Source organism: Eumetopias jubatus, unplaced genomic scaffold (assembly GCF_037043125.1).
Source record: "Eumetopias jubatus isolate StellerSeaLion01/CBP00866 unplaced genomic scaffold, mEumJub1_p1.0 scaffold_10, whole genome shotgun sequence".
In the NCBI taxonomy this organism is placed as follows: domain Eukaryota; kingdom Metazoa; phylum Chordata; class Mammalia; order Carnivora; family Otariidae; genus Eumetopias; species Eumetopias jubatus.
In genome coordinates this window covers 4,023,125-4,048,942 of record NW_028274816.1, presented here as the reverse complement: position 1 = coordinate 4,048,942, position 25,818 = coordinate 4,023,125, and the positions used below count along the sequence as shown (strand labels likewise).

The 25,818-nt window shown below is 35.0% G+C and overlaps 1 protein-coding gene and 1 pseudogene across 2 annotated transcripts in view; both read left to right on the top strand.

The window, feature by feature from the left end:
- Positions 1 to 20,590, top strand: part of ITFG1 (integrin alpha FG-GAP repeat containing 1) — a 326,458-nt gene extending 305,868 nt beyond the window's left edge. For both annotated transcript variants that reach the window (XM_028091250.2, XM_028091252.2), the window contains 4 exons: positions 13,317 to 13,441; positions 14,058 to 14,140; positions 17,546 to 17,663; positions 20,192 to 20,590. In XM_028091250.2, the coding sequence (XP_027947051.1) occupies positions 13,317 to 13,441; positions 14,058 to 14,140; positions 17,546 to 17,663; positions 20,192 to 20,251 (386 nt within the window). In that variant the 3' untranslated portion in view covers positions 20,252 to 20,590. The remainder of the gene's footprint in view (positions 1 to 13,316; positions 13,442 to 14,057; positions 14,141 to 17,545; positions 17,664 to 20,191) is intronic.
- On the top strand, positions 5,183 to 5,270 carry LOC114199374 (U2 spliceosomal RNA; annotated as a pseudogene).
- Positions 20,591 to 25,818: the final 5,228 nt, after the last annotated feature.

The window sequence follows — 25,818 nt, the reverse complement described above, 5'->3', positions numbered from 1 at the left end:
TCAGGGCATTGGGGTCTTAGATCAAATCAAATATTTTGATAAGAAGCCACTAATGCCACCTTAGATTCTTTCACTGATTTCCACACAGAATTAGAATACATATATGAAGCATCTGTCATACACATTTCCTGTAAACTTTGCACGTAAGTTGTTTGAAACTTGGAACACTTTTTTTTAATTATTTTAAAATATCAGGGAAAGGGGGCACCTGAGTGGCTCAGTCGTTAAGCGTCTGCCTTCGTCATGATCCCAGCATCCTAGGATCAAGCCCTGCATCGGGCTCCCTGCTCTACGGGAAGCCTGCTTCTTCCTCCCTCTCTCACTCCCCCTGCTGTGTCCCCTCTCTCGCTGTGTCTCTCTGTCAAAATAAATAAATAAAATCTTTTTAAAAAAATAAAGTATCAAGGGAAAGGATTATATTATCAGAATACACCATAAACATCAGTTTAACTTCTACTTTCTGACTAGGATATCTGATTTGGTAAATATTTACAATGAAATTTATCATATGAGATAACACAAATTATTACCTCAGGTTGGCATTTAGGGACTGTGATAATTGGTCTAGGAAGATTTTATTAGCTATATCAGAAACTTACTCTGTTAGCAATTAAAACACACCAGCAGCAAAGGAAAGCAAGTGATAATGTATTTTTAAATTTTTAATTTTATCATTTATCAAAACCTTTTTAATCCATTGACTTTTATAGAATCCTAATCATTCTTGACAACTTTGTTTTGAAAAAAAAAAATACATCAGTACCTGGAACAGTCTTTCTCCATCCTTTTGCCCTGCCAGGAAGAGAGATGGTGTACCAGTCACCCAATGAACAAAGAACACATTGATTAAAGGAACATCTCTCACTTACAGTAGAAAGACTAAAGGCAGACATAACAAAATATCAGAAGCATGATTCTCTTAGGCAGCTAGAAAATTGGAAATAGGCCATTAAAGAGTACAGGCCAATGAGTAAGAGGAAACATTGGTGGCCAAATCATTTATATCAGAGTCCCCATATAATGAAATACAGTTAATATTAAATCTATTTAGGAACATATTTTTCTTAGCTTCATTTTTCTTAACCTCTACCATTCATGTTATTATCCAACTTGCCATTCTCAAAATTACAAGTTTTCCCCACCAAGAAACATTGTTCCCTACCTGATATTCTCATATTGTTTCCTTATAGAAAAATAGAATTTAACATGCACACCACATGGAACAAAAATATATTTCTTTTAGCATCCCCCTACAGGCAGTGAAAATAGTCCTAAAATTTTCACTCTGCCCTTTTAACTATCTTGAATGAGCCAGAGAACCTGAGCTTATTAGTGTAGATCAAGGGCTAGTCCGTATCCAGAGTACAGTCTTTTTCATAATCGAATCCTACATGGATATAATCGGATTAAACTCTTCCTCAGCAAGTTGGTGCCTGTTGTAGAAGATCAGCAAAATACACCAGCCTCATCTTCCAGAACTGCTTAAATAGCCCAGGCTTTAGTTATAGAAGAGAACATCACAAAGCCCAAATGCCACAGCCTAGATTTACAAAAATTAGGAAAGGCCATGTTAACCGGAATGACTACATATAAAATGTTATAGATTCCCAGATCATATCCTAGAACACCACAAATACTATAGGGATACAAGCAGTAAAAGATCATGGAGTGCCTAGGTGGCTCATTCGCCTGGTAAAGCATCTGCCTTCGGCTCAGGTCATGATCTCAGGGTCCTGGGATCCAGCCCCTGTTGGGCTCCCCGCTCAGCAGGGAGCCTGCTTTTCCTTCTCCCTCTGCCCCTCCCCCTGCTCAGGCTTGCTCTCTCTCTCCCTCTCTCTATCTTGCTCACTCTCTCTAATAAATAAATAAAATATTTTTAAAAAACAGTAAAAGATCAAATGTCATCGTATGGGGTTATTCAGTGTCATTAGAAGTCCTTTTTATAGAACAGTAAGACAAACATCACACTTCTTTTTCAAATGAAACTGAGATCACAGGTGATGATGAAGGGTGTGGGATTTGGAATTAGGCTGCCAAAATTAAAGCCCCAGCTCCGCCATTTAGTAGCTATATGTTTTTAGTCAAATTGCTTAACCTCTTGATTTCCCCATAATCAAGTGGAGATAATAGTACCTACCCACATGCAGTTATTGTTAACAACTGCAATAAGATGCAAAAAACACTTGCCATAGTTTTTGGCATATCATATGCCTTTAATAGCTATTAATTCTTATTGCTTACAGAGGGTATTTTCTTTAATTTTCATACATTGTCCTCTTTTAGTGTTCTTCATCTCCATTTTAATTGATGTCAAATGTACTCTTGTTTCAGAGCTGTCCATTTTAGAATAATGAATACTTCTCAGAACAATTTTCTCTCCCAAGAAGAGGCATGTTTTTCTCTAAAGTTGCATAAAATATTGGTTGTTTGAATGTGTTCTTCTATCTCATTTTTATAGAGATGCTATTTTTCCTCAAGCCAGGGCAGTACCAGAGGAGTTACAGACATTACTGTTAGATGCAAATTCCCAGTGGCTTAAGCCCTTGCAGGGAAATAGAATTCAATGTCCTTTTGACTCAGAATAACATACACACACACATTCACACACCAAGAAAGAAAATTTCAGGGTTTTTTCCGCTTTGGCTAGTGATTTTTCCCTTCGTTCTTCTGCCTCTTATGTCAGCATATATACATTATTTAAGTTTCATTTTTGACAAATGGACATCAGAGCTACAGTTATGATAAAGTTCATATCGTATTCTTGAACAATGAAGTTGGCTTCAATATCGTACCTCAAAACAGAGTGAATGGAAATTATTAAAGTGGCATTTATCTCCTGTCCTGCCTTCTTAATTAATGTAGACTCTTAAATTACAGCATAATCTATTTTACAATGCCATTAAACAGTCAGAATTATATGTCAGTGTAACATTCTCATGGAGAATAAGAATGAATCAACTTTAAAAAGTGTTACTTTTTTAATTACATAAATGTGTATTTGAACTGTTTTATAAAGTCAGAATATGATACAGTCATAAAAGAACATATAGGTATTTGAATCTAGTGATTAGTGTGATTAGTGCCTTTCATGTATTTATCTTTAGATAGACAATCTTTCTGTACTGGTATCTATGTGGTATAAACTGATACAGTATTTTTAAGTTGGGAATATGATACAGTCATAAAAGAACATATAGGCATTTGAATCTAGTGATTAGTGTGATTAGTGCCTTTCATGTATTTATCTTTAGATAGACAATCTTTCTGTACTGGTATCTATGTGGTATAAACTGATACAGTATTTTTAAGTTGAGAATATGTTACAAGACTCAGGTTTGATGTATTTGGAGAGTAAAATTTCTTTATTCATTCATTTGTTGAGAAAATATGTACTGAGTGCCTAATATATGCCAGGCCTGTTCTAGGCTCTTATAATATAGAAGTTAATAAAACAGACCTAAATCTTAGCCCTCATAGAGATTACATTCTAGTAGGGGGAAAGAGGCAATAAACATAATAAGTAAATTATGTAATACTATTTAGTTGTCAGAAAGTGATAAGAGCTGTGGGGCAGGGGAGGATAAAGCCAGGTAAAAAGGATAGTCATCAATTTTCTGTAGGTGTTCAAAGCAGGCTTTCTCTGAGAAAGTGCCATTTGAACAAAGATTTGAAGGAGGTAAGAGAGTTGAACATATAGTTATCTTTTGAAGAATATTCTTGGCAAAGGAGAAAACCAGCGCCAAGGCTGGAAAGTATAAGCATCTGTAATTCTCAAGGAACAGTGAAGAGCCAGTGTCTTAGAGCAGAAGGAAGGGAGATTAAGGATTAAAAGATGAAATTGAGTTAAATGAGGGATGGGGAATGTAAACTAGGCAGGATAAATTTTTATTCTGAGTGAAGCCAGTAGACAATAGGAAGAACAATAGTTAAAGCAGGGAAACCAAATAGGAACCCATTAAAATAATTCAGCTAGAGATGATGGTGGCTTGCATCAAGATGATAGCAATAAAGGTAGAAATGTGTTTGGATTGTGTACATATATTTGATTTCTTGGCGGACTGTGTATAGGGTACAAAGGGGGAAAAAGCACTATAACTACAGGCTTACTGGCCCTAGCAAATAGAAATATGGAGTTGCATAACTGAGATGAGTTCTACTTCTGGCTATATCCCCCAAAAGAATTGAAAGCAGAGTCTCAAAGTGATATCTGTGTATCCATGTTCATAGCAACATTACTCATAAAAGCCAAATGGTGGAATCAACCCAAATGTCTATAAATGGATGAATGGCTAAACAAATCAAAGTATATACATATACAAGGAATATTATTCAGACATTAAAGGAGTGAACTACTGATAATTGCTATAATTTATATAAACCTTGAAAACATTATACTAGGTGAAAGAATCCAAACACAAATGATCACATGTTTGTATGATTCTTTTTATATCATACATGTAGAATAGATAAATCCATAGAGACTGAGAGCAGATTAGAGGTTACCAGGGAATGGGGAGTTGTTACTTAATGGGTATGGGTATATTTATGGGGTGATGAAATGTTTGGAAACTAGAGACAGCTGGTGGTTGCACAACATTCTGAATACACTAAAGGCCACCTAATTTTTATACTTTAAAATGGTTAATTATACATTATGTGAATTTCACCCCTAAAAAACAATAAAGAAATAGAATGTCGTAGGTGCTTTCATTGTAAACTAGTAGAAATGTAAAGTAGTACACCTCTTTTTAAAAATCAGGTTTTCTTTTGTATATCATTCTCCAGGTGTCTTAGAACAATTTGTTGAAGAGACTATTTTTTTGTCTTTTTTTTAATTTAAATTCAATTAATTAACATATAATGTATTATTGGTTTCAGACGTAGAGGTCCGTGATTCATCAGTCTTACATAATACTCTGTATTCATTACATCACATGCCCTCCTTAATGCCCATCACCCAGTTACCCTATCTCCCAACCCCCTCCCCTCCAGCAACCCTCAGTTTGTTTACTATGATGAAGAGTCTCTTATGGTTTGGAAGAGACTATTCTTTTATCCAATGAATGTCCTACTTCATGACCCAGTATTCCATATCTAGGAATGTAAAAAACAAATCTTGATGCAGACAAATATGATGTGCAGAGATGTTCACTAAAGCATTATTTATAATGGTGAAAGATTAATCACTTCTTGGCCTTTTGGCTAAGATCAAGTTTAGTATCTGTTCTTATCAGTTTAATGTAATAGTGAAAAATAAGGAGAAATCCATCATCTCCAACAATAGATTTTTTCAATGATGATATAAGAGGATTAATGTAGACAATAAAATTGTTTTTGATAATGTCTGTAGATTTTAGAAAAATAATTTTTAAAGGCATATATAATAAATGTCTTTTAACTGTTAGTTTGGTTTTCTCAATGGGATTTCAGTGTTGCAATAATATTTCTCTCCGCTTACCTATTTTTAAAGAATTTTAATAACATGACAAAATACTCATAAAATAATACTGGGTGAAAAGCAATAAAACTAAACTATGCTAATATGTTTGTGCATGCACATGTCTAGGGAAAAAATTACATGATTAAAAGTATGCTAAAATATAATAATTATGTCTTCATTTTGTGATTTTACATACTTTTATTTTCATTATTCTTTGTAAGTTTTTAATTTTCTTATTAAACATACTATTTTAATTTGAAATCTATGTTCTAAGGTCTTCTTATTAGAGTATTAATGATAAAAGTTCTTATTTTGGTTCTTTACAGTGAGGTAATATTAGGAAAATAATTTATATGTCTAGTTTGATCTCTTAAGTCAGTCTTTGCTGGTAAGTGTAATGAAATCAGTATATATTTGATTTTTACTTCAACTATGTAATAAATTTTATGATAACATATAGCTAACATGTATTATTTATTGTGCAGGACAAGATACTTGAGTTTAAGCATTATCATTCAATCAGCATTATCATTCAGTTCTACTAATTTGCAATTCATTATATTGCTTTACAATTTTGCATACATTGTTTAACTTTTTTTAAATGCCTATCCCTAAGTTCACTGTTTCTTTCCATTATACATATCTATTTCTAACATAAGAGCTATATTAAAAAATCATGTATACTTTCAAATTATTTCATATTTCTGGGTAATGTTTAGTGATGTTAGCAGAGTCCCACTGAATATTAAAATATTTAGGTATTAATTAGCCTTATCCTTTTTTTCATGTTCAGTTAGCCACTGTATAGTACATAATTAGTCCTTGATGCAATGTTCAGTGATTCATTAGTTAAGTATAACACCCAGTGCTCATCACAGCACGTGCCCCCCTCAGTACCCATCACCCTGTTACCCCCTCCCCCCAACCCCTTTACCTCTGAAACCCCCAGATTGTTTCTCAGGGTCCATAGTTTCTCATGGTTCATCTCCCTCTCTGATTTCTCCCCCTTTGGATTTCCCTCCCTTTCCTTATGGTCCTCCGTGCAATTGCTTATGTTCCACATATGAGTGAAACCATATGATAATCCTTTAAATGTTCAGTTTAACTATGTAGGAAATATATACTCTCCTAGGGAGAGACTGACTTTTGGAATGCCAGTGTGAGGACTGCATGAACCTGCTCTCCCCAAAAAGGAAAAAAATACGGGTCAAACAACTAATATTAACCATTTCAGAACTCTAGAAATTAACCAAAGCCACAGAATGGACTATGTTGTCTATCCAAGAGGAACTGCTAATCCTCGATAAGACTGCAGGTTCTGTGGCACTCTAATTTGGGCTTTTCCCACCCAAGCTCCCTTCTCTACTGAGTGGTATGGCAATGCAGCAGCCGTGAAAGCCAGTAGCTCACAGTCAGTAGACAGGACTGACTCAATTAAAATTCCTATCCCCAGAGCACTGTCAGTATTTTATCTAAACTAGCAACTCCCTGGAAAATCCCCATTCTCAGGAGGTTGGGGCTATTTGATTTGACTCGGAGTTCAGCCCAGCAGTAAAAAATAAAATTTAAAAAAAAGCCCTATCTCCCAGGGCATTACCAAAACCAACAATCATCTGCTGGCAAAATCTGAGCTACCTAAGCCTATGATGTGTAATGAAACAAGAGCCTGGTCAAAGTATAAGAAGTCCTGAGGAACTAGGTAACCGTGGGCAACTTTGCAAAACTCCAGTATATTCATGGAGATCTAGAAGGCTATGAACATGCCTAGAAAGGAAACTACTTCATTCAAATACTCAGCTTGAGTATACTACCTTAAGGCCCTGCTCAAGCAAGAAATGAAAGCTAAAGCTATCCTATAAACTGCTTGAAGTTTGAAGGCATGCTTCCACACACAAATCCTCCAGCAAAGTGTGGAAGACATACAGACAGGATATTTAAGGAAATCTTGTGAACCAGTCCTTGGTTATACCAACCCAAGTATGCCCCCTAGGAAGCCAGGCTGAAGACAAAAACTTTAAAAATAAGAAAATAAAATAACTTTGTGTCAGGGAATGCAGAATCTATAGAATTCATCCAGGGAATGTCACTAAACAAATAAACAACAACAACAAAGAAAAACTAACAAATTCTTAAAGGGAGATGGTTGATAACATAGTTGTTATATTATCTAAGAAGTCCACTTTCAACGACAAATTATAAGACATGCAAAGAAACAGGAAAGTATGCCACACATTTGAAAAAAATAAAAGCAAACAACAGAAAAATGTGCCCAAAGATATTGGACTTAGTTGACAAAAAACTATAAATCAGCTTTTATAAATATGTTCAAAGAACTAAAAGAAACCAGGATTGAAGAATTAGGGGGTAAGTATGACAACTATGTCTCACTAAATAGAAAATGGAAATAGGAGATAAAGATCATTTTCAAAAATCAAATAGAAATTCTGGAAGTGGAAAATACAGTAACTGAAATGAAAAATTCAGTAGAGGGCTCAATAACAGATTTGAGTTGACAAAAGAATAAGCAAGCTTGAATACAGATCAAACCTGAATACAAATCTCTGTATACAGAGAGTATACAGCCTGGGTTACAGGAAAAAACTTCAGAGGGGTGCCTGCATGGCTCAGTCGGTTAAGTGTCTGACTCTTGGTTTTGGCTCAGATCATGATCTCAGGGTTGTGATTGAGCCCTGTGTTGGGCTCTGTGCCCAGCAGGGAGTCTTCTTGAGATTCTCTTTCTCCCTCTGCCTCAGCCCCTCCCTCCTCCTCTCTGTCTCTCTCTCAAATAATAAATAAATCTTTAAAAAAAAAACTCAGAAACCTATGGACCCTCCATCAAGCATACCAACATATGAATAAGGGGATTCTTAGAAGGAAAAGAGAAAAAGGGGCAAAATAAATATCTGAAGCAATAATGGCTAAAACCACCCAAATTTGACCAAAACATTAATCTGCACATCTAAGAAGCTCAGCCAGTTCCAGGGAGAATAAATTCAAAGAGATCCACATATAGTCAAACTGTCAAAAAAACAAAGACAGAAAGAGACTATTGATAGCAGCAAGAGAGATGCTACTTACCATGTCCAAGAGAGCCTCAATAAGGTTCACAGCTGACTTCTCACCAAAAATCATAGAAGCCAGAGGGGGATGATATATTCAAAGTGCTATTGCAGGGGAATCTGTCAATCAGGAATTCTATATGTGGCAAATCTATCCTTCAAAAATGAAGAAGTTTAGACATTCCTAGATAAACAAAACAGACAATTCATCTCTACTACACCAACCCTACAAGAAATGCTGAACTGAGAAGACAACTGGACAGTAACTCAAATCCACACAATTAACTAAAAAACACCAGTAAGACTATAGATAAACATAAAATATGGTAATGCCTCATTTCCTATCTGATCTAAAAGACAACTGTATAAAATGATCATTACAAACCTGTGTTGATGGGTTGATAATATATAAAAATATAATTTGTATAATAACACAAAGGAAGGGGAGGACAATAGCTATATTAGAACAAAGTTGTTATATGCACTAGGAATTAAGTTTTTTTTTTAGTTAATATGCTAACTGTAATCCCCATGGCAACCACAAAGACAGTAATGCAAAAAATAGAAAAAAACAACTAGGGAATTAAAGTAGTACACTAGAAAAAATTTAACAAAGCAGCAATGGAGGAATAGAATTAAAAAGACATAAGACCTGTACAAAACCAGTAGTAAATGGGAGACATAAATCAGTAATTGCAGTAAATGTAATTGGAATAAACAGTCCTATCAAAAGGCAGAGATTGGTAAAATGGATAATTATATATGACCCAATTATGTGCCATCTACAAGAGACACTTTAGGTTCAAAGATAAAAAAAGTTGAGGGGTGCCTGGCTGGCTCAGTCAATGGAGCATGTGACTCTTCACCTCAGGATTGTAAATTCAAGCCCCACATTGGGTATAGAGATTACTTAAAAAAAAATAAAATCTTTAAAAAATGATATAAATAAGTTGAAAGTAAAAAGATGGGGGAAATTATGCCATGCAAAGAGTAACTAAGAGCGCCTGAGTGGCTCAGTTGGTTAAGCGACTGCCTTTGGCTCAGGTCGTGATCCTGGAGTCCCGGGATTGAGTCTCACATCGAGCTCCCTGCTCAGCGGGGAGTCTGCTTCTCCCTCTGACCCTCTTCCCTCTCGTGCTCTCTCTCTCATTCTCTCTCTCTCTAAAATAAATAAATAAAATCTTAAAAAAAAAAAAAAGAGTAACCAAAAGAAAACTGGAGTGGCCATTCTAATATCAGACAATATACTAGAAAATATATATATTCCAAAAATATACTAGACTTTAAGAAAAAAAATTGTTACTAGAGACAAAGAAGGACATTTTATACTGATAATAAAAAGGGCAATCCATAAGGAAGCTATAATAACTATAAACACATTGGCACCTAACAACAGAGCACCCTAAATACATGAAGAATTGAGGAGAGAAATCAATAATTCAAAATAAATTATTGGAGACTGTCATACCCCACTTTCAGTAATGGATCAAATGAGGCATAAGATCTATAAGAAAAGAGAAAATAACACTATAAACCAACAAAACCTAACAGATATGTATAGAACACTCCATCCAACAGCAGCAGAATATGCATTCTTCTCAAGCACAACTGGAAAGTTCTACAAAGTAGACCATATGCTAGGTCAAAACAACCCTCAATACATTTAAAAGTATTGAAATTATGCCAAGTTTGTTCCCCAACTACAATGGGATGATATTAGAAGTCATTAATATTTGAAAATTCACAAATATGTGGAAATTAAACATCACACTCCTAAAAAACCAATGGGTTTCAAATCACAAGGAAAACTAGAAAATGCTTTAGGTACATGAAAACAAAAACACAACATGCCACAATGTACAGAATGCATCTAAAGTGGTTCTTAGAGGAAAATTTAGTCCTTTAAGTGCCTATATTAAGGAATAGGAACAATCTATAATTGATAACCACTTTAAGAAACTAGCCAACTAAACTAGCAAACTAAACCCAAAGCAAGCAGAAGGCAAGAAACAATGAGAGAAAATAAGTAGGGAAGAAAAACATAAAACAAATTCAACCAAAAGATTTTTTTAAAATTAACAAAATTTATAAACCTTTAGACCTTTAACTAGACTAAAAGACTCAAATTACTAAAATCCAAAATGAGGGAGGATACTACTACCACCCTTCACAGAAATACAAAGGTAGCTACACAAATATATAGCCAATAACATTTGAAAAGCAGCTCCGCTTTATGTTTTATGTTTGACATTTTTTTTTTATCTCATTTTATTCTGAAGCTAGATTATCTATAAGGTCTTTTTAGGATAAAATATGGAAGAAAATCATATGAGGCAAAACCATTTTAGGCAAGTTCTTAGACATGACACCAAAAGCATGATCCATCAAAGAAAATATTGAAAAATAGAATTTCACCAATATTAAAAACATTTCATTTGTATGAGAGAGACACTACTGAGAGAATGAAAGATAAACTACAGACTGGGAGAAAATATTTGGAAATTATATATCTGGAACATGATTTGGTTTCAGAATGTGTAAAGAATTCTCAAAGCTCAACAATAAGAAAACAATCCAATTTAAAAATGGGGAAAAGACTGGAAGCAATACTTAACCAAAAAAAAAATATGTTTATAGCTGTTCTGGAAAATTATTTGCCATTTTCTTGTAGGATTAAACATACATTTACAATCTGTCCCACAAATACCACTCCTGGGCATTTATCCTAGACAAATGAAAATTTATAATAAATAGAAGGGCTGTAAACATCTGTGTATAGGTTTTTATATGAATATATAAATAACAATGGAGAAGGCACTGACTTAAATCTGCATAACAGATCTTACTGAACAACTCTCATTTACCATACTTTTTATATGAAGATATAAAAACCTATACACATATGTTTACAGCCCTTCTATTTATTATAGGCCCAAACTGGAAACAACCAAGATGTCCTTCAACAGGTGAATGGATAAACAAATGGTGGAACATTCACACAATGAAACATTATTCCTAATGAAGAGGCATGAAACCTCAATACACAACACTTAAATGTATTTCAGAGGCATTATGCTGAGTAAAAAAAGTCAATATCAAAAGTTACATATAGTATGATTCCATTTATATGACCTTCTCAAAAAGACAAACTACAGTCCTGGGAGAGGTTCTGACATACATAAGGAGAGCATAAGAAATTTTTACAGGTATAGAACTGTTTTATACCTTTATGGTGGTATAGAAGAGGAAAAGAAATCTTTTTCTCTACCTATCTTTGGTCCTCCAGGTGGGGCTCTATAAATTAGAGTGGCCAAAGACAGATTAACAAATATATTAACATGTACATAGTACATGTACAGTTGGAAACATCCAGTGATGAGTAACCCAAAGGGATGGTTAGAATTTGGACTTAAATGCCATTTTAGGCTAAACATTGGAAAGGGGATTTAGGGTTTCTGGGCAAAGGAAACAAGTTATGGGAAGGTGGTCCAGGAAAAGTATGGTAAATGAGAGTTGTTCAGTAAGATTTGTTATGCAGATTTAAGTCAGTGCCTTCTCCATTGCTAAGAGTTCTCCTTTGATAAGTCTTCCATTGATGAGAGTTAAAAGTCCTCCTCTTCCTGCTATGGCAGAGAGAGACGTTTTTACAAAGGAAAACTTCCTGCATACATGTGAATTTCCTTTATAAAAGGAAAAGTAGTGCCCTGTTTTTAGAGTTTTTCCTATACCTACTGGTTCTCAATGGCCCTTAGCTCAAAATAATCCATATGCCAAAGAGCCATATTTTGGGATGGCATATTCTGGTACCCTTCAGGAATGATGGTTCTATAGATCCATACTTGTGTTAAAATTCAGATAATTGTATGCTCTAAAAAAGTGTATTTTTATTATATTTTAATTTGAGCAATAAAAATGTCTAAATATGAAAAAAAAGCAGCTCAGCATCATTAGTCATTAAGGAAATGCAAAAAAAGCCACAATGAGATATCATGTCACAACCACCGGAATGGCTATGATCAAAAAGACAGATAAAGTGTTAGCAAGGATGTGGAAAACTTGGAACCTTCATACATATTGGTGGGAATATAGAATGGTGCAGCCATTTCAGAAAACAGAAGTTGACACAGATACTTGTGTATGAATGTGCACAGCAGCATTATTCATAAAAAGACCACACATTGATCGTATCTATATGAGTCTCCAGAAGAGGCAGATCTATAGAGAAAGTAAGAGTAGTGGTTACCCATAGCTGAAAGAGTAGGGGTTAGAAATAGGGGGTAACTGCTAATGGGAATGCAGATTCTTTGTTGGGTGATGAAAATATTCTAAAATTTGACTGTAGCTATGGCTCAACAACTTTTTTCATATACTCAAAACCACTAGTTGTACATTTTTTTTAATATTTTATTTGTTTGACACAGAGAGAGAGACAGCAAGAGAGCGAACACAAGCAGGGGGAGCGGGAGAGGGAGAAACAGGCTACCCGCTGAGCAGGGAGCCCAATGCAGGGCTCCATGCCAGGACCCTGAGGATCATGACCTGAGCCGAAGGCAGACTCTTAATGACTGAGCCACCCAGGCGCCCCTAGTTGTACATTTTAAATGGGTGATGTTTATGGTGTGTGAATTATATCTCAATAAAGCTACTTTCTTTGAAAAGTGAATCATTAATGGTAATGAACCACACATTTCATTTCACATTTTTATCCTTAAAGAATTAAGTTTTGGCACCTAAGTTGTTAATATTGTATCATTTTAATATTTGATGAGAGCAATGTTTACAAGGATGTCTTTTTTTTTTTTTTTTAATAAATTTAGCTGGACAACTCAGCCAGTCCGCACATTTAGCCCTCCAACTACCATACAATGTACTTGGTTTAGGTCGAAGTGCAAATTTTCTTGATCATCTGTATGTTGGCATTCCCCGTCCATCTGGAGAGAAGGTGAATAAAAATTTATTTTGTTTACAATTAATCTGTGTCTTAATATATACTTTTCAAATATTTAAATTCAACAATTTGATTTCAAATAAATCTTTTTTAATCTCTTTAAGGAGAATATAGAAAGAGAGAAATAGGTAGTGACCTATCTAAGCTTATCTTACATGGAGCACACTGTAATTTAAAGATATAGTTTTCTGCCACCTCTCATAAACCTCATGACCTCCTGTCCCTCTTTCCTGCTTTTTCTCTTCATCTTCACTATCTAACATAAAATATTTTGTTTCTTGTCATACTCCACCTCTACTTGAATTTTAGCTTCGAGCAGCACTTGTACATAGCACTGTGAACAGTACCTGCTACACTATTCAGTAAATATTTGTTAAATTAATGAATCCGTGAGACAGAAATATAATCCTTCCCTCAAAAGATCAAAAAAATTTTTGCTAATAGTGCACAGGAGCCCCATTTGGGGCTTAATATATATAAATTTAGCTTAATCCATACCTAGGATTTCAATTAATCAAGGAGAACTTAAGCTTTTTCCTTATTTATTTAGAATACTAATTCTGTTTTTAAAGTATACTAGATGTTAAATGTTCTTAAATTCTTTTTCCAGTCTGTACGAAAACAAGAGTGGACTGCAATCATTCCAAATTCCCAGCTAATTGTCATTCCATATCCTCACAATGTTCCTCGAAGGTAATGTCCTTGCTTGAACTGATTTTGGTAAAAATACTGTCAACTCAGAATCATAGGTACAGTTACATCTTTTAAAAACTCTCTCTGTTCCTGCTGTGTTCCCATGAGTGCCATCATTTAATTTGCTTACAGCAAACCTTAAATGACTAAACATTCCTACACAGAAGGTCCCTGACTTTTTTTATGAAGAACAAATTAAACCTTATTAGAAAAACAGCAGGTTAACTAATTAGGGATTTATACATATTCTGCTTCAATAAACTGATCTTCAGTTTACTAGCTATAAATTCTAAAATTTCAGAATGCTGAATTTTTTAATAAGCATTGATCTTTTTAATAAATGCTTGGGAAGTGGTATATATCCCACAGTGGTTAGGCACAAGTTTTAGAGTCAAAGAGACCTTGGCTAGAAACTAAGATCTACTGCTGAGGGTCCATTTCTATACCTGTAAAGTGGGAGATAGAATACCTACCTTAAAAGGATGTAGATGAACTATGCATAAGACAACGCCCAGCATCAAGTAAGTTTTCAGTGGAAGGTGTCTTTTTTTTTCCTTATTAGCAGAATATATTCCTTTTATAGGAATAGCATTTAAATCTAACTCCTTATCTTTGTTCATTTTTCTTTAATTACTACAGTGATTCCACTGTTTTTAAAAAGTAGGTGATAAAGGTATTCACTAACACTTAAATTTCACTGGGAAGAATATACCTTGTTCTTAAGGCTAGTCTGATATCAAAATGAAAAAATAACCAAAAAGAAAGGGTGTAATGTACCTATGAATATGTAACCAGCGAGGTCCTGGTTTGTTATGTTTCTTCTCAAAATGGAGGCTGTATTGTTCTTTATTAAAGTTTTAGATGGAATATATTCAGTGGTTTGCTAGAACCAGTTCATGCCACCTCATGAGCTCATTGTATGCATTTTTTCCCACTCTGTTCAGTGAGGTGACACTAAAATCGGCTATGATGGGAGTATTTACAACATGAAAATTGGCAACTGCCAATCAGGGCTTTTTCCCCACCCCAGAGAGCCAGTTTAACAGCATACCACAGGATATATCTTATGGTGGATTCAAGGGCTTAAGAAAACAACTGTATTACAACATTATGCTTGAAATAAGATAACATCAGTAGAGGGGCACCTGGTGGCTCAGTCAGTGGAACACACGACTCTTGATTTTGGGGTTGTGGGTTCGGGCCCCATGTTGGGTATAGAGATTATTTAAAAATAAAATCTTAAAAAAAAGATACCACTAGAAACAATAATAGTCTGAGTTCAGATATTTTTTAATGAATCTGTATTATGTTCGTTATTTTTCTATACATTAAATTTATAACAAATCTAGAAAATCTGTACCATGAGTAGGAAAATGTATAAATTATGATACTTCTATATGGTGTAATATCATGACATAGAACAATCTCTTAAAATAGAGTGGTAAGCAAAAGACAATAAAAGAAAAGTTCATTTTGAGTATGTCTAGTAAGCAACCATTTGTGATTTGAAAAAGATATCTGTGCATATATGTCTATATATGTATAAAATATCTCTGGAAAGGTATGCAAGAAACTGCTTAAGAATGACTGCTTCCGAGTAAGAAAATAAGGACTGGCCTTTTGTCCAGTTTTTTTCTTACCAAGATTCCTATTTTCATGTTTTTCTAAAGTCTATTTAAGAAGAACTATCAAAACAATCTCATGAAAGAACTTTTTTTTTAAGTATGAGGTAAGGTACTGAGAATAGCTAACCTCAACTAACAGTATTCGTTTTCCTACTTTTGAGTTTCTAGAAAATTCTTTTATAGTTTTCTTTTATAATCTCAACATTTTTCACGTTTCTCTTGCTCTTTCTGAAGAAATGTTCTTTTCAAATTTATGTACATAATAGAAACTGAATTGATTTTAGTTTGAGGTGTATTTTGAGATTTATTGACTAGAGGCTAACTTACAGATCAATAAATTTTAATTATCCCAAAAGAAATCAATCACTACTTGCTATTCATCAGAATGATCTTACTTTTATTAAACTTTTAAAATGAAAATAGGCTGAATGGATTAAAAAATAAGACCTATCTATGTGCTGCCTACAAGAGACTCACCTCTTGTGATGTGAAGACTTAGACTAAAAGTGAACGGAAGGGAAAAGATGTTTCATGCAAATGGAAACCAAAAGAAGCTGAGTAGTTATACTTACATCAGACAAAAAAATTTAAAACAAAGACTATGATAAAAGACAAAGAAGGGCATTATATAATATAATACAGGAGTCAATCCAAAAAGAGGATATAACAATTGTAAATATTTATGAACCCAACACAGGAACACCTAAATATATAAAGCAACTATTAACAGACCTAAAGGGAGAAATTGACAGTAATACAATAATAGTAGGTGATTTTAAAATGAAAATATATCTATTACCTATTTTCAGAGAGAACAAAATTCTTTGTATATAACCACCTACAGTGTTGATGATATTAGACCCCAGTTTTAAGCTTTTCGGGGTTTGCAAATGCTGTATTATGTGGACTGTTTTAGAAGAAAGAGCTAGTTCTGTTTATGCTAAAGTCTGTATATTGCCATTAACACTAAGGACTAAAAGTGATTTTGTAAGAAGTCTCAACATCATTGTAGTAATGTAAACCCTCCAACATGACACAGAAATGATAGAAGTATTTTTACACAAGCCATCTATCTACACCCACTGAGATCCATGGTTGTTTTAGTTGGCCATAGTACATATGTGAACAGGAGTCAAAAAATAAGGTGATATAAGATCTTACCAAAATCATGTAACTATGTATATAGCCTTAAAGTCAAGGTTTCAAATTCAGCAAGTAAATCAAGATGTAAAAACAATGTCTAAGATTGTCCTAAGTATCCTTAACAGGTTTATTTAAGAATAATTCTCACAGGATCAAAGAAAAATAATGAAGCATCTCATCAAAAATTCTATTTTATTTCAGTTCTCTGAGTAAAATCTGAACTCTGCAGGATCATCAATATTCTTAGCACTATCGGGAGCCTGGGTGGCTCAGTTGGCTAAGCGACTGCTTTCGGCCCAGGTCATGATCCTGGAGTCCCGGGATCGAGTCCCACATCAGGCTCCCTGCTCAGCGGGGAGTCTGCTTCTCCCTCTGACCCTCTTCCCTCTCGTGCTCTCTATCTCTCATTCTCTTTCTCTCAAATAAATAAATAAAATCTTTAAAAAAAAAATATTCTTAGCACTATCTAAATTTAATTGCTGTTGTTTTATTTATAGTGAATGGGTAGATGGGAAAATGAATTAATGGATGAATAAACTGACTCATTAATTAATAGCTATTTGCTTTTTGGTCTCAGTAGAATTTTGTTATTTTTCAGTTAAAATGTGTAATTTTAATGATTCTGTTTTATTTGCAGCTGGAGTGCCAAACTGTATCTTACACCAAGTAACATTGTTCTACTTACTGCTATAGCTCTCATCGGCGTCTGTGTTTTCATCTTGGCAATAATTGGCATTTTACATTGGCAGGAAAAGGTTTGTTCATTTAAGTGAAACATTAACTTTTGTTAATTTGTAATGGTAATATATTGCTCTTTAAAAACACTGTATTTTAAACTTTTTTCAAGTGACTAAGATTTTGTGATTTTTCACATTCTATCCGTAATGTCCTGATTATAATTTCTTTCATCCCTTTAAGTTACTAATGTCTCTTAGAAATTTATACAAATCACAGGAAATTCTTTTAAAACTTCAGTGCTGTACAATAGTAATAAAATGATCACCCAGAAATTTCCAGGTATATCAAAAAATTTAGTTAGAAATAATTTCATAAAGCCCTGAAAAATAATAATCTTTTTTTTAACAAGCCTGTGTTTATTATGTACTGATAAAGCCATGAACACTTTTTTCCAGGAATAACAACTATGTCTATATAAAGAATTAGAGCACAGAGAGGTTAAATGATTTTTCAAGGTTTGGGTGGGAAGTAACAACTAAAATGATAAACATCTTTTCCATCTATAAAGTATTCTTTGCACTAAACATTTTTCTGTTCTTTAGTATAACCCCTAAATAATAATTAAAAACAACACTCCAAGTGTAGATTTTTTTATACAGTGTTTATGAGGAGGAAAAATGGGGCTATCATATTAATTTACTAGCAGTTTAGATACAAATTGAAAAAGCTAATTTCTATGAAAATGTGAATATGAAGTAAGTACATGAATTAATATGAATATATATTAAAGTATATAACTAGCAGGTTCCAACAGTGTTCCCCAAAAAGGGCTTCTTTGTGTCATAAAAGTGTTTTCTTTTTTTGCACCTACTGTCTTTGGATTGTCATGCCCATCATAATCATTTTTTGTTAACTAAATTTATCATGTATTTTAGCTGTTTTAACTTAGGGAAAAGAGAAGATCTTAATTGTTCTGAAAAGTGTTCATAGGTTTGTTTCTTCCTAAAAAATTACTCCTTTATACATGAAAAATGATAACAGAAACTTACATATTCAGTTAATTTTAAGATTGCAACTTAAGACATAAAATAAAGGGTGATCCTACATACTTTTGTCCAGAAGTGTCAGAACATAATCTGAAGTATTACATAGCTCTAGACCTATAAAGGAAAGGAAATTAATTTCATTAATTTCTCAGATCATCTGATTACAGTATGAACATTGTGGACTTAACAATAATAATGATGCAGTGGCTAAAAATTGAAATTTTAAATACAGCTGTGGATTTGACCATGTATACTCTCCTGTGATACTGTGGTTCATTGCCTACCTCTTTGACCACTTCTCTTTCACCTAGCTGGGTGCTCCTTTCTACCATTTCCTAACCACAGTGTCTGCCCTAGGCTGTCTTCTTTCTACACTGCTCCTGCCAGTTTTATCCAAAAGCATAGCTCCAAGCTATTACCTCAAATATCCCTAACACTCATCTGTGCCTAAAGTTCTCTTAGCCCATCTCCAGCTATCTCCATGACATCTCTACCTAGATCACTGACAGGCACCTTAAAACTAATATTTTAAAGCTTTGTCTCTCTTCTTTCCTACTTACCTATAAAATTTGATCAGTTGCCCAACTGATTCCGCTTCCATAACAATCTGTGCAGCTGACTCCACTTCTGCATTTCTACTCCCAGAGCTTTAGGTTCAGCTCCTTGTCCTGTCCAGTCCTACCTGGTCTCTCTGAATCCATTCTCTCCCTTCTCCCTTTTTGCTCCATTGACCACACTGCTGCCATATAACTCATCATCAAGTTTAGCCTTAATCATGTCACTCCGCTGCTCAAAAATCCCTGCCTAAAATGTGTCAACTCCTTAGCCTAGCCTTCATAGAACTTCCATGTGACTCCATCATATACCTTTCCAACCTCGTTTCTCACCTGCTGCTTTCACATATTCCCTGCTCCTGCCCAACTTCCCATGATTGCACCTGCTCTACCCCCAGCTTGGAATGAATGCCTCTCCCCTTTCATTTCCATAAATACTATCTTTTCAAAGCTTTCCCCTTTCCTCACTCCAACCTAGAAGTAATCTCTCTCAGAATATTAGTGACAGTTTTCACTTTTTTTCCTGAAATACAGTTATTCAGTATGTTTTGCTTTTTTCTTCAAGTTCCTTGAGAACAAGATACAAAACAGGATTTTTTTTTTAATCCCTCAAAATACCAAGCACAGTACTTAGGTTAAGGCCAAAATAATTAATGTACTTTACTTAGATTCATTTATTAACATTAGTATTAAGAATGGGAAAAATGTAATAGTTCCATCCTTGTAGAATCTAATGTTTACCACTACTTTCAAATAAATAATAAATGATAACAAACTAAGTATTTAAGGAACATTTCTTATTGGTTTTTAAATTCAATTAGTGGGTTATTAATTATAAAATAGCTACTATAAACTACAAAAATTTCATAATTACATAATAAAATCACATCTTTTATCCTACTATTTGCTTAGAGATTTTTTTAATGAACTATTTTATATTTCAGAAATGAGTCTTTTCTTGACACCTTCCTGTCATTTATAAACTAATCTAAAATTCTTTTTCAGAAAGCAGATGATAGAGAAAAACGACAAGAAGCCCATCGGTTTCATTTTGATGCTATGTGACTTGCCTTTAATATTACATAATGGAACAGCTATTCACTTGATTAATTGAAATACTAAATTTGGCTGATAGAAGAAAATAAGGGACTTTGAATATTATTTATAAATGATGTATCCTTTGGTAATTATTGAAAAGTATTCAAATAAATATGGTCTGAATGTGTCACAAGGTCTTTTTCTAAAGCACTTTGTATACAATAATTTGGGTTATTTAAATGTGCTGTACATTTTTGTTACTTTGTGGAATGTGTTGCATGTACTCAGGTGTTTATGTATTTATAATCTTACTAGAATAATGATGATGGAAAAAGATATGTATAAATAAAAATAAATGAACAGGAATTTTTGTGTTCCACTTGAATTGGTCTTGCTTCTTATTCTAACAATACAAATTATACCTTTGTGAATGTATCACAGATAAAGTTATTTCACCTTCGTCACAGCAGGTGACAGACACGGGATAGTGCTTGGATACTCTCTGGCTTTGGAATTGCAGTCCAGCGGGCTTGCCTTAAATTCCTGGTTCCACCACTTACAAGCTGATTGAATTTGGCTAATCGTTAACCTCTGTGAGCCTAAGTTTTCTTGTTTACAAATGGGGCTAGTAATACTACTCATTTGGGTTTGTAAACATCAGATGGGATGATGTATGTGGAGTGCTTAGCTTCATGCCTAGCACAGAGTTAGTTAACTGCTCAGTAAGTGGTAGTTATCATGATTACTATTTTTAGTTTGTTGTCTTTTTTATAGACTTCTACAACTAATTATCAGAATATATAGACTCAATAGAATGTTATTTTCAGGCATGAGGAAATCATACTTTGGAAAACCTAAATTCTCAGTGGTTGGCATCTTACACGACAACTTATTACTTGCTCATAGTAACTAAAAATTATAGTACCCTCCAAGAATTAATATGCACTAAAAATTTTCATTTCGACACTGATCTTTATCATGTGATAATGAAGAACATTTGATTTCTTGAAAGGAAACTGCTGTAGATAGCATCTGAGAATGCAAATCTTCAACCACATTTTTATTCTCAAAAGCAAAGTCTGTAATTTACATTCAGACTTCAAGGCAAATTTTTGCGAACTTCACCTCACCAGAAAGTTACTTTAACACTTAAATCTAAGACTGGGAAAAGTTTATATATCAATGTTAATAATTTTCTAATATGCAATGGACATGTGATGGCTGTAAAACACAAAAACTTACCTGAAAACAATTAATTTTGTTCTTCATGTTATTTTTATCTTTACAGTTCATTGAGAATGGCATGTGTTTAAGTGGTTTACTTTGTGTATCTAAGCATGTTAATATGTCTCAATAAATACCGTGTATTGAAACAAAGTATTTTGGTGGCTTTGTAAATATTTCTTAAGTATAAAGTCTAAATCACTTATCTGCACCATGAGACAGAGGTAAAGTGACTCAACCGTTGCCTCCTTGTGAGTTCATGCAAGATAGGAATCCCCTAACTATAGTACTCCATTAATTTACTAAACAGTTATCAACAGCAACACTGCCAGGCACACACTGTCCTAAAGACCATTAGGCTGAGTATCTCTCAACTATTACAGCATGAGTTTTTTTGGTTTTTTTATAATTATTATGTTATGTTAATCACCATATATTACATCATTAGTTTTTGATGTAGGGTGCCATGATGCATTATTTGCGTACAACACCCAGTGCTCCATGCAGAACGTGCCCTCCTTAATACCCATCACCAGGCTAACCCATCCTCCCACCCCCCTCCCCTCTAGAACCCTCAGTTTGTTTTTCAGAGTCCAACGTCTCTCATGGTTCATCTCCCCCTCCGATTTCCCCCCCTTCATTCGTCCCCTCCTGCTATCTTCTTCTTTTTTCTTTTCTTGATATATATTGCATTATTTGTTTCAGAGGTACAGATCTGTGATTCAACAGTCTTGCACAATTCACAGCGCTCACCATAGCACATACTGTACCCAATGTCCAACACCCAGCCACCCCATCCCTCCCACCCCCCACCACTCCAGCAACCCTCAGTTTCTTTCCTGAGATTAAGAATTCCTCGTATCAGTGAGGTCATATGATGCATGTCTTTCTCTGATTGACTTATTTCGCTCAGCATAACATTCTCCAGTTCTATCCACGTCATTGTAAATGGCAAGATTTCATTCCTTTTGATGGCTGCATAATATTCCACTATATATATATATATGTATATATATATATATAATGTCTTCTTTATCCATTCATCTATTGATGGACATCTTGGCTCTTTCCACAGTTTGGCTATTGTGGACATTGCTGCTATAAACATTGGGGTGCACGTACCCCTTCGGATCCCTACATTTGGATCTTTGGGGTAAATACCCAGTAGTGCAATTGATACAGCATGAGTTTTAAAACTCACTTGGACTCAGGATTTAAGGGAGGAGTTATGTTATAAGTCAATAAAATGTTAAAGAGAAAAAAAAGAGGAAGGAATACTTCACAACTCCTTTAATAAGGTCAATATTTCCCTAATAACAAAACTCAGTACAAGAAAATAAAACTACAAGGAAAGTATATAGCAATACAAGCCTTTCTCAAGAAACAAGAAAGGTCTCAAATACACAACCTAACCCTACACCTAAAGGAGCTGGAGAAAGAACAGCAAATAAAGCCTAAACCCAGCAGGAGAAGAGAAATAATAAAGATCAGAGCAGAAATCAATGAAATAGAAACCAAAAGAACAGTAGAACAGATCAAGGAAACTAGGAGCTGGTTCTTTGAAAGAATTAACAAGATTGATAAACCCCTGGCCAGACTTATCAAAAAGAAAAGAGAAATGACCCAAATCAACAAAATCCTGAATGAAAGAGGAGAGATCATAACCAACACCAAAGAATTATAAACAATTATAAGAACATATTGTGAGCAACTCTATGCCAGCAAATTAGATAACCTGGAAGAAATGGGTGCATTCCTAGAGATGTATCAACTACCAAAATTGAACCAGGAAGACATAGAAAACCTGAACAGACCTATAACCACTAAGGAAATTGAAGCAGTCATCAAAAATCTCCCAACAAACAAAAGCCCAGGGCCAGATGGCTTCCCAGGGGAATTCTACCAAACATTTATAGAAGAATTAATACCTATTCTCCTGAAACTGTTCCAAAAAATAGAAATGGAAGAAACACTTCCAAAATCATTTTATGAGGCCAGCATTCCCTTGATCCCAAAACCAGACAAAGACCCCATCAAAAAGGAGAATTACAGACCAATATCCTTGATGACCATGGATGCAAAAATTCTCACCAAAATACTAGCCAATAGGATCCAACAGTACATTAAAAGGATTATTCACCATGACGAAGTGGGATTTATCCCTGGGCTGCAAGGCTGGTTCAACAACCGCAAATCAATCAACGTGATACAATACATTAACAAAAGAAAGACAAGAATCATATGATCCTCTCAATAGATGCAGAAAAAGCATTTGACAAAGTACAGCATCCTTTCTTGTTCAAAACTCTTCAGTGTATAGGGATAGAGGGTACATACCTCAATATCATAAAAGCCATCTATGAAAAACCCACAGCGAATACCATTCTCAATGGGGAAAAGCTGAGAGCTTTTCCCCTAAGGTCAGGAACACGGCAGGGATGTCCACTCTCACCACTGCTATTCAACATAGTATTAGGAGTCCTAGCCAGAGCAATCAGACAACGAAAAGAAATCAAAGGCATCCAAATCGGCAAAGAGGAAGTCAAACTCTCACTCTTTGCAGATGATGTGATACTGTATGTGGAAAACCCAAAAGACTGCACCCCAAAACTGCTAGAACTCATAAGGAATTCAGTAAAGTAGCAGGATATAAAATCAATGCACAGAAATCAGTGGCATTCCTCTACACCAACAACAAGACAGAAGAGAGACAAATCAAGGAGTCAATCCCATTTACAATTGCACCCAAAACCATAAGATACCTAGGAATAAATTTAACCAAAGAGGCAAGGGATCTGTACTCAGAAAACTATAAAATACTCATGAAAGAAATTGAAGAAGACACAAAGAAATGGAAAAACGTTCCATGCTCATGGATTGGAAGAACAAACATTGTGAAGATGTCAATGCTACCTAGAGCAATCTACACATTCAGTGCAATCCCCATCCAAATACCATCCACTTTTTTCAAAGAAATGGAACAAATAATCCTAAAATTTGTATGGAACCAGAAGAGACCCCGAATAGCCAGAGGAATGTTGAAAAAGAAAAGCAAAGCTGGCGGCCTCACAATTCTGGACTTCCAGCTCTATTACAAAGCTGTCATCATCGGGGCGCCTGGCTGGCTTAGTCGTTGGGCGTCTGCCTTAGGCTCAGGTCATGATCCCAGGGTCCTGGGATTGAGCCCCGCATCGGGCTCCCTGCTCCGCGAGAGGCCTGCTTCTCCCTCTCCCACTCCCCCTGCTTGTGTTCCCGCTCTCGCTGTGTCTGTCTCTGTCAAATAAATAAATAAAATCTTTAAAAAAAAAACAAAGCTGTTCATCATCAAGACAGTCTGGTACTGGCACAAAAACAGACACATGGATCAATGCAACAGAATAGAGAGCCCAGAAATGGACCCTCAACTCTATGGTCAACTAATCTTTGACAAAGCAGGAAAGAATGTCCAATGGAAAAAAGACAGTCTCTTCAACAAATGGTGTTGGGAAAATTGGACAGCCACATGCAGAAGAATGAAACTGGACCGTTTCCTTACCCCACACACAAAAATAGACTCCAAATGGTTGAAAGACCTAAACGTGAGACAGGAGTCCATCAGAATCCTAAAGGAGAACACAGGTAGCAACCTCTTCGACCTCAGCCGCAGCAACTTCTTCCTAGAAACATCGCCAAAGGCAAGGGAAGCAAGGGCAAAAATGAACTATGGGGATTTCATCAAGATAAAAAGCTTTTGCACAGCAAAAGAAACAGTCCACAAAACCAAAAGACAACCAACAGAATGGGAGAAAATATTTGCAAATGACATATCAGAGAAAGGGCTAGTATCCAAAATCTATAAGGAACTTATCAACTCAACACCCAAAGAACAAATAATCCAATCAAGAAGTGGGCAGAAGACATGAACAGACATTTTTCCAAAGAAGACATCCAAGTGGCCAACAGACACATGAAAAAGTGCTCAACATCGCTTGGCATCAGGGAAATCCAGATCAAAACCTCAATGAGATACCACCTCACACCAGTCAGAATGGCTCAAATTAACAAGCCAGGAAACGACAGATGTTGGCGGGAATGGGGAGAAAGGGGAACCCTCCTACACTGTTGGTGGGAATGCAAGCTGGTGCAACCACTCTGGAAAACAGTATGGAGGTTCCTCAAACAGTTGAAAATAGAGGTACCATACAATCCAGGAATTGCACTAATGGGTATTTACCACAAAGATACAAATGTAGGGATCCGAAGGGGTACGTCCACCCTGATATTTATAGCAGCAATGTCCACAATAGCCAATCTGTGGAAAGAGCCAAGATGTCCATCAACAGATGAATAGATAAAGAAGATGTGGTGTGTACATATACACAATGGAATAT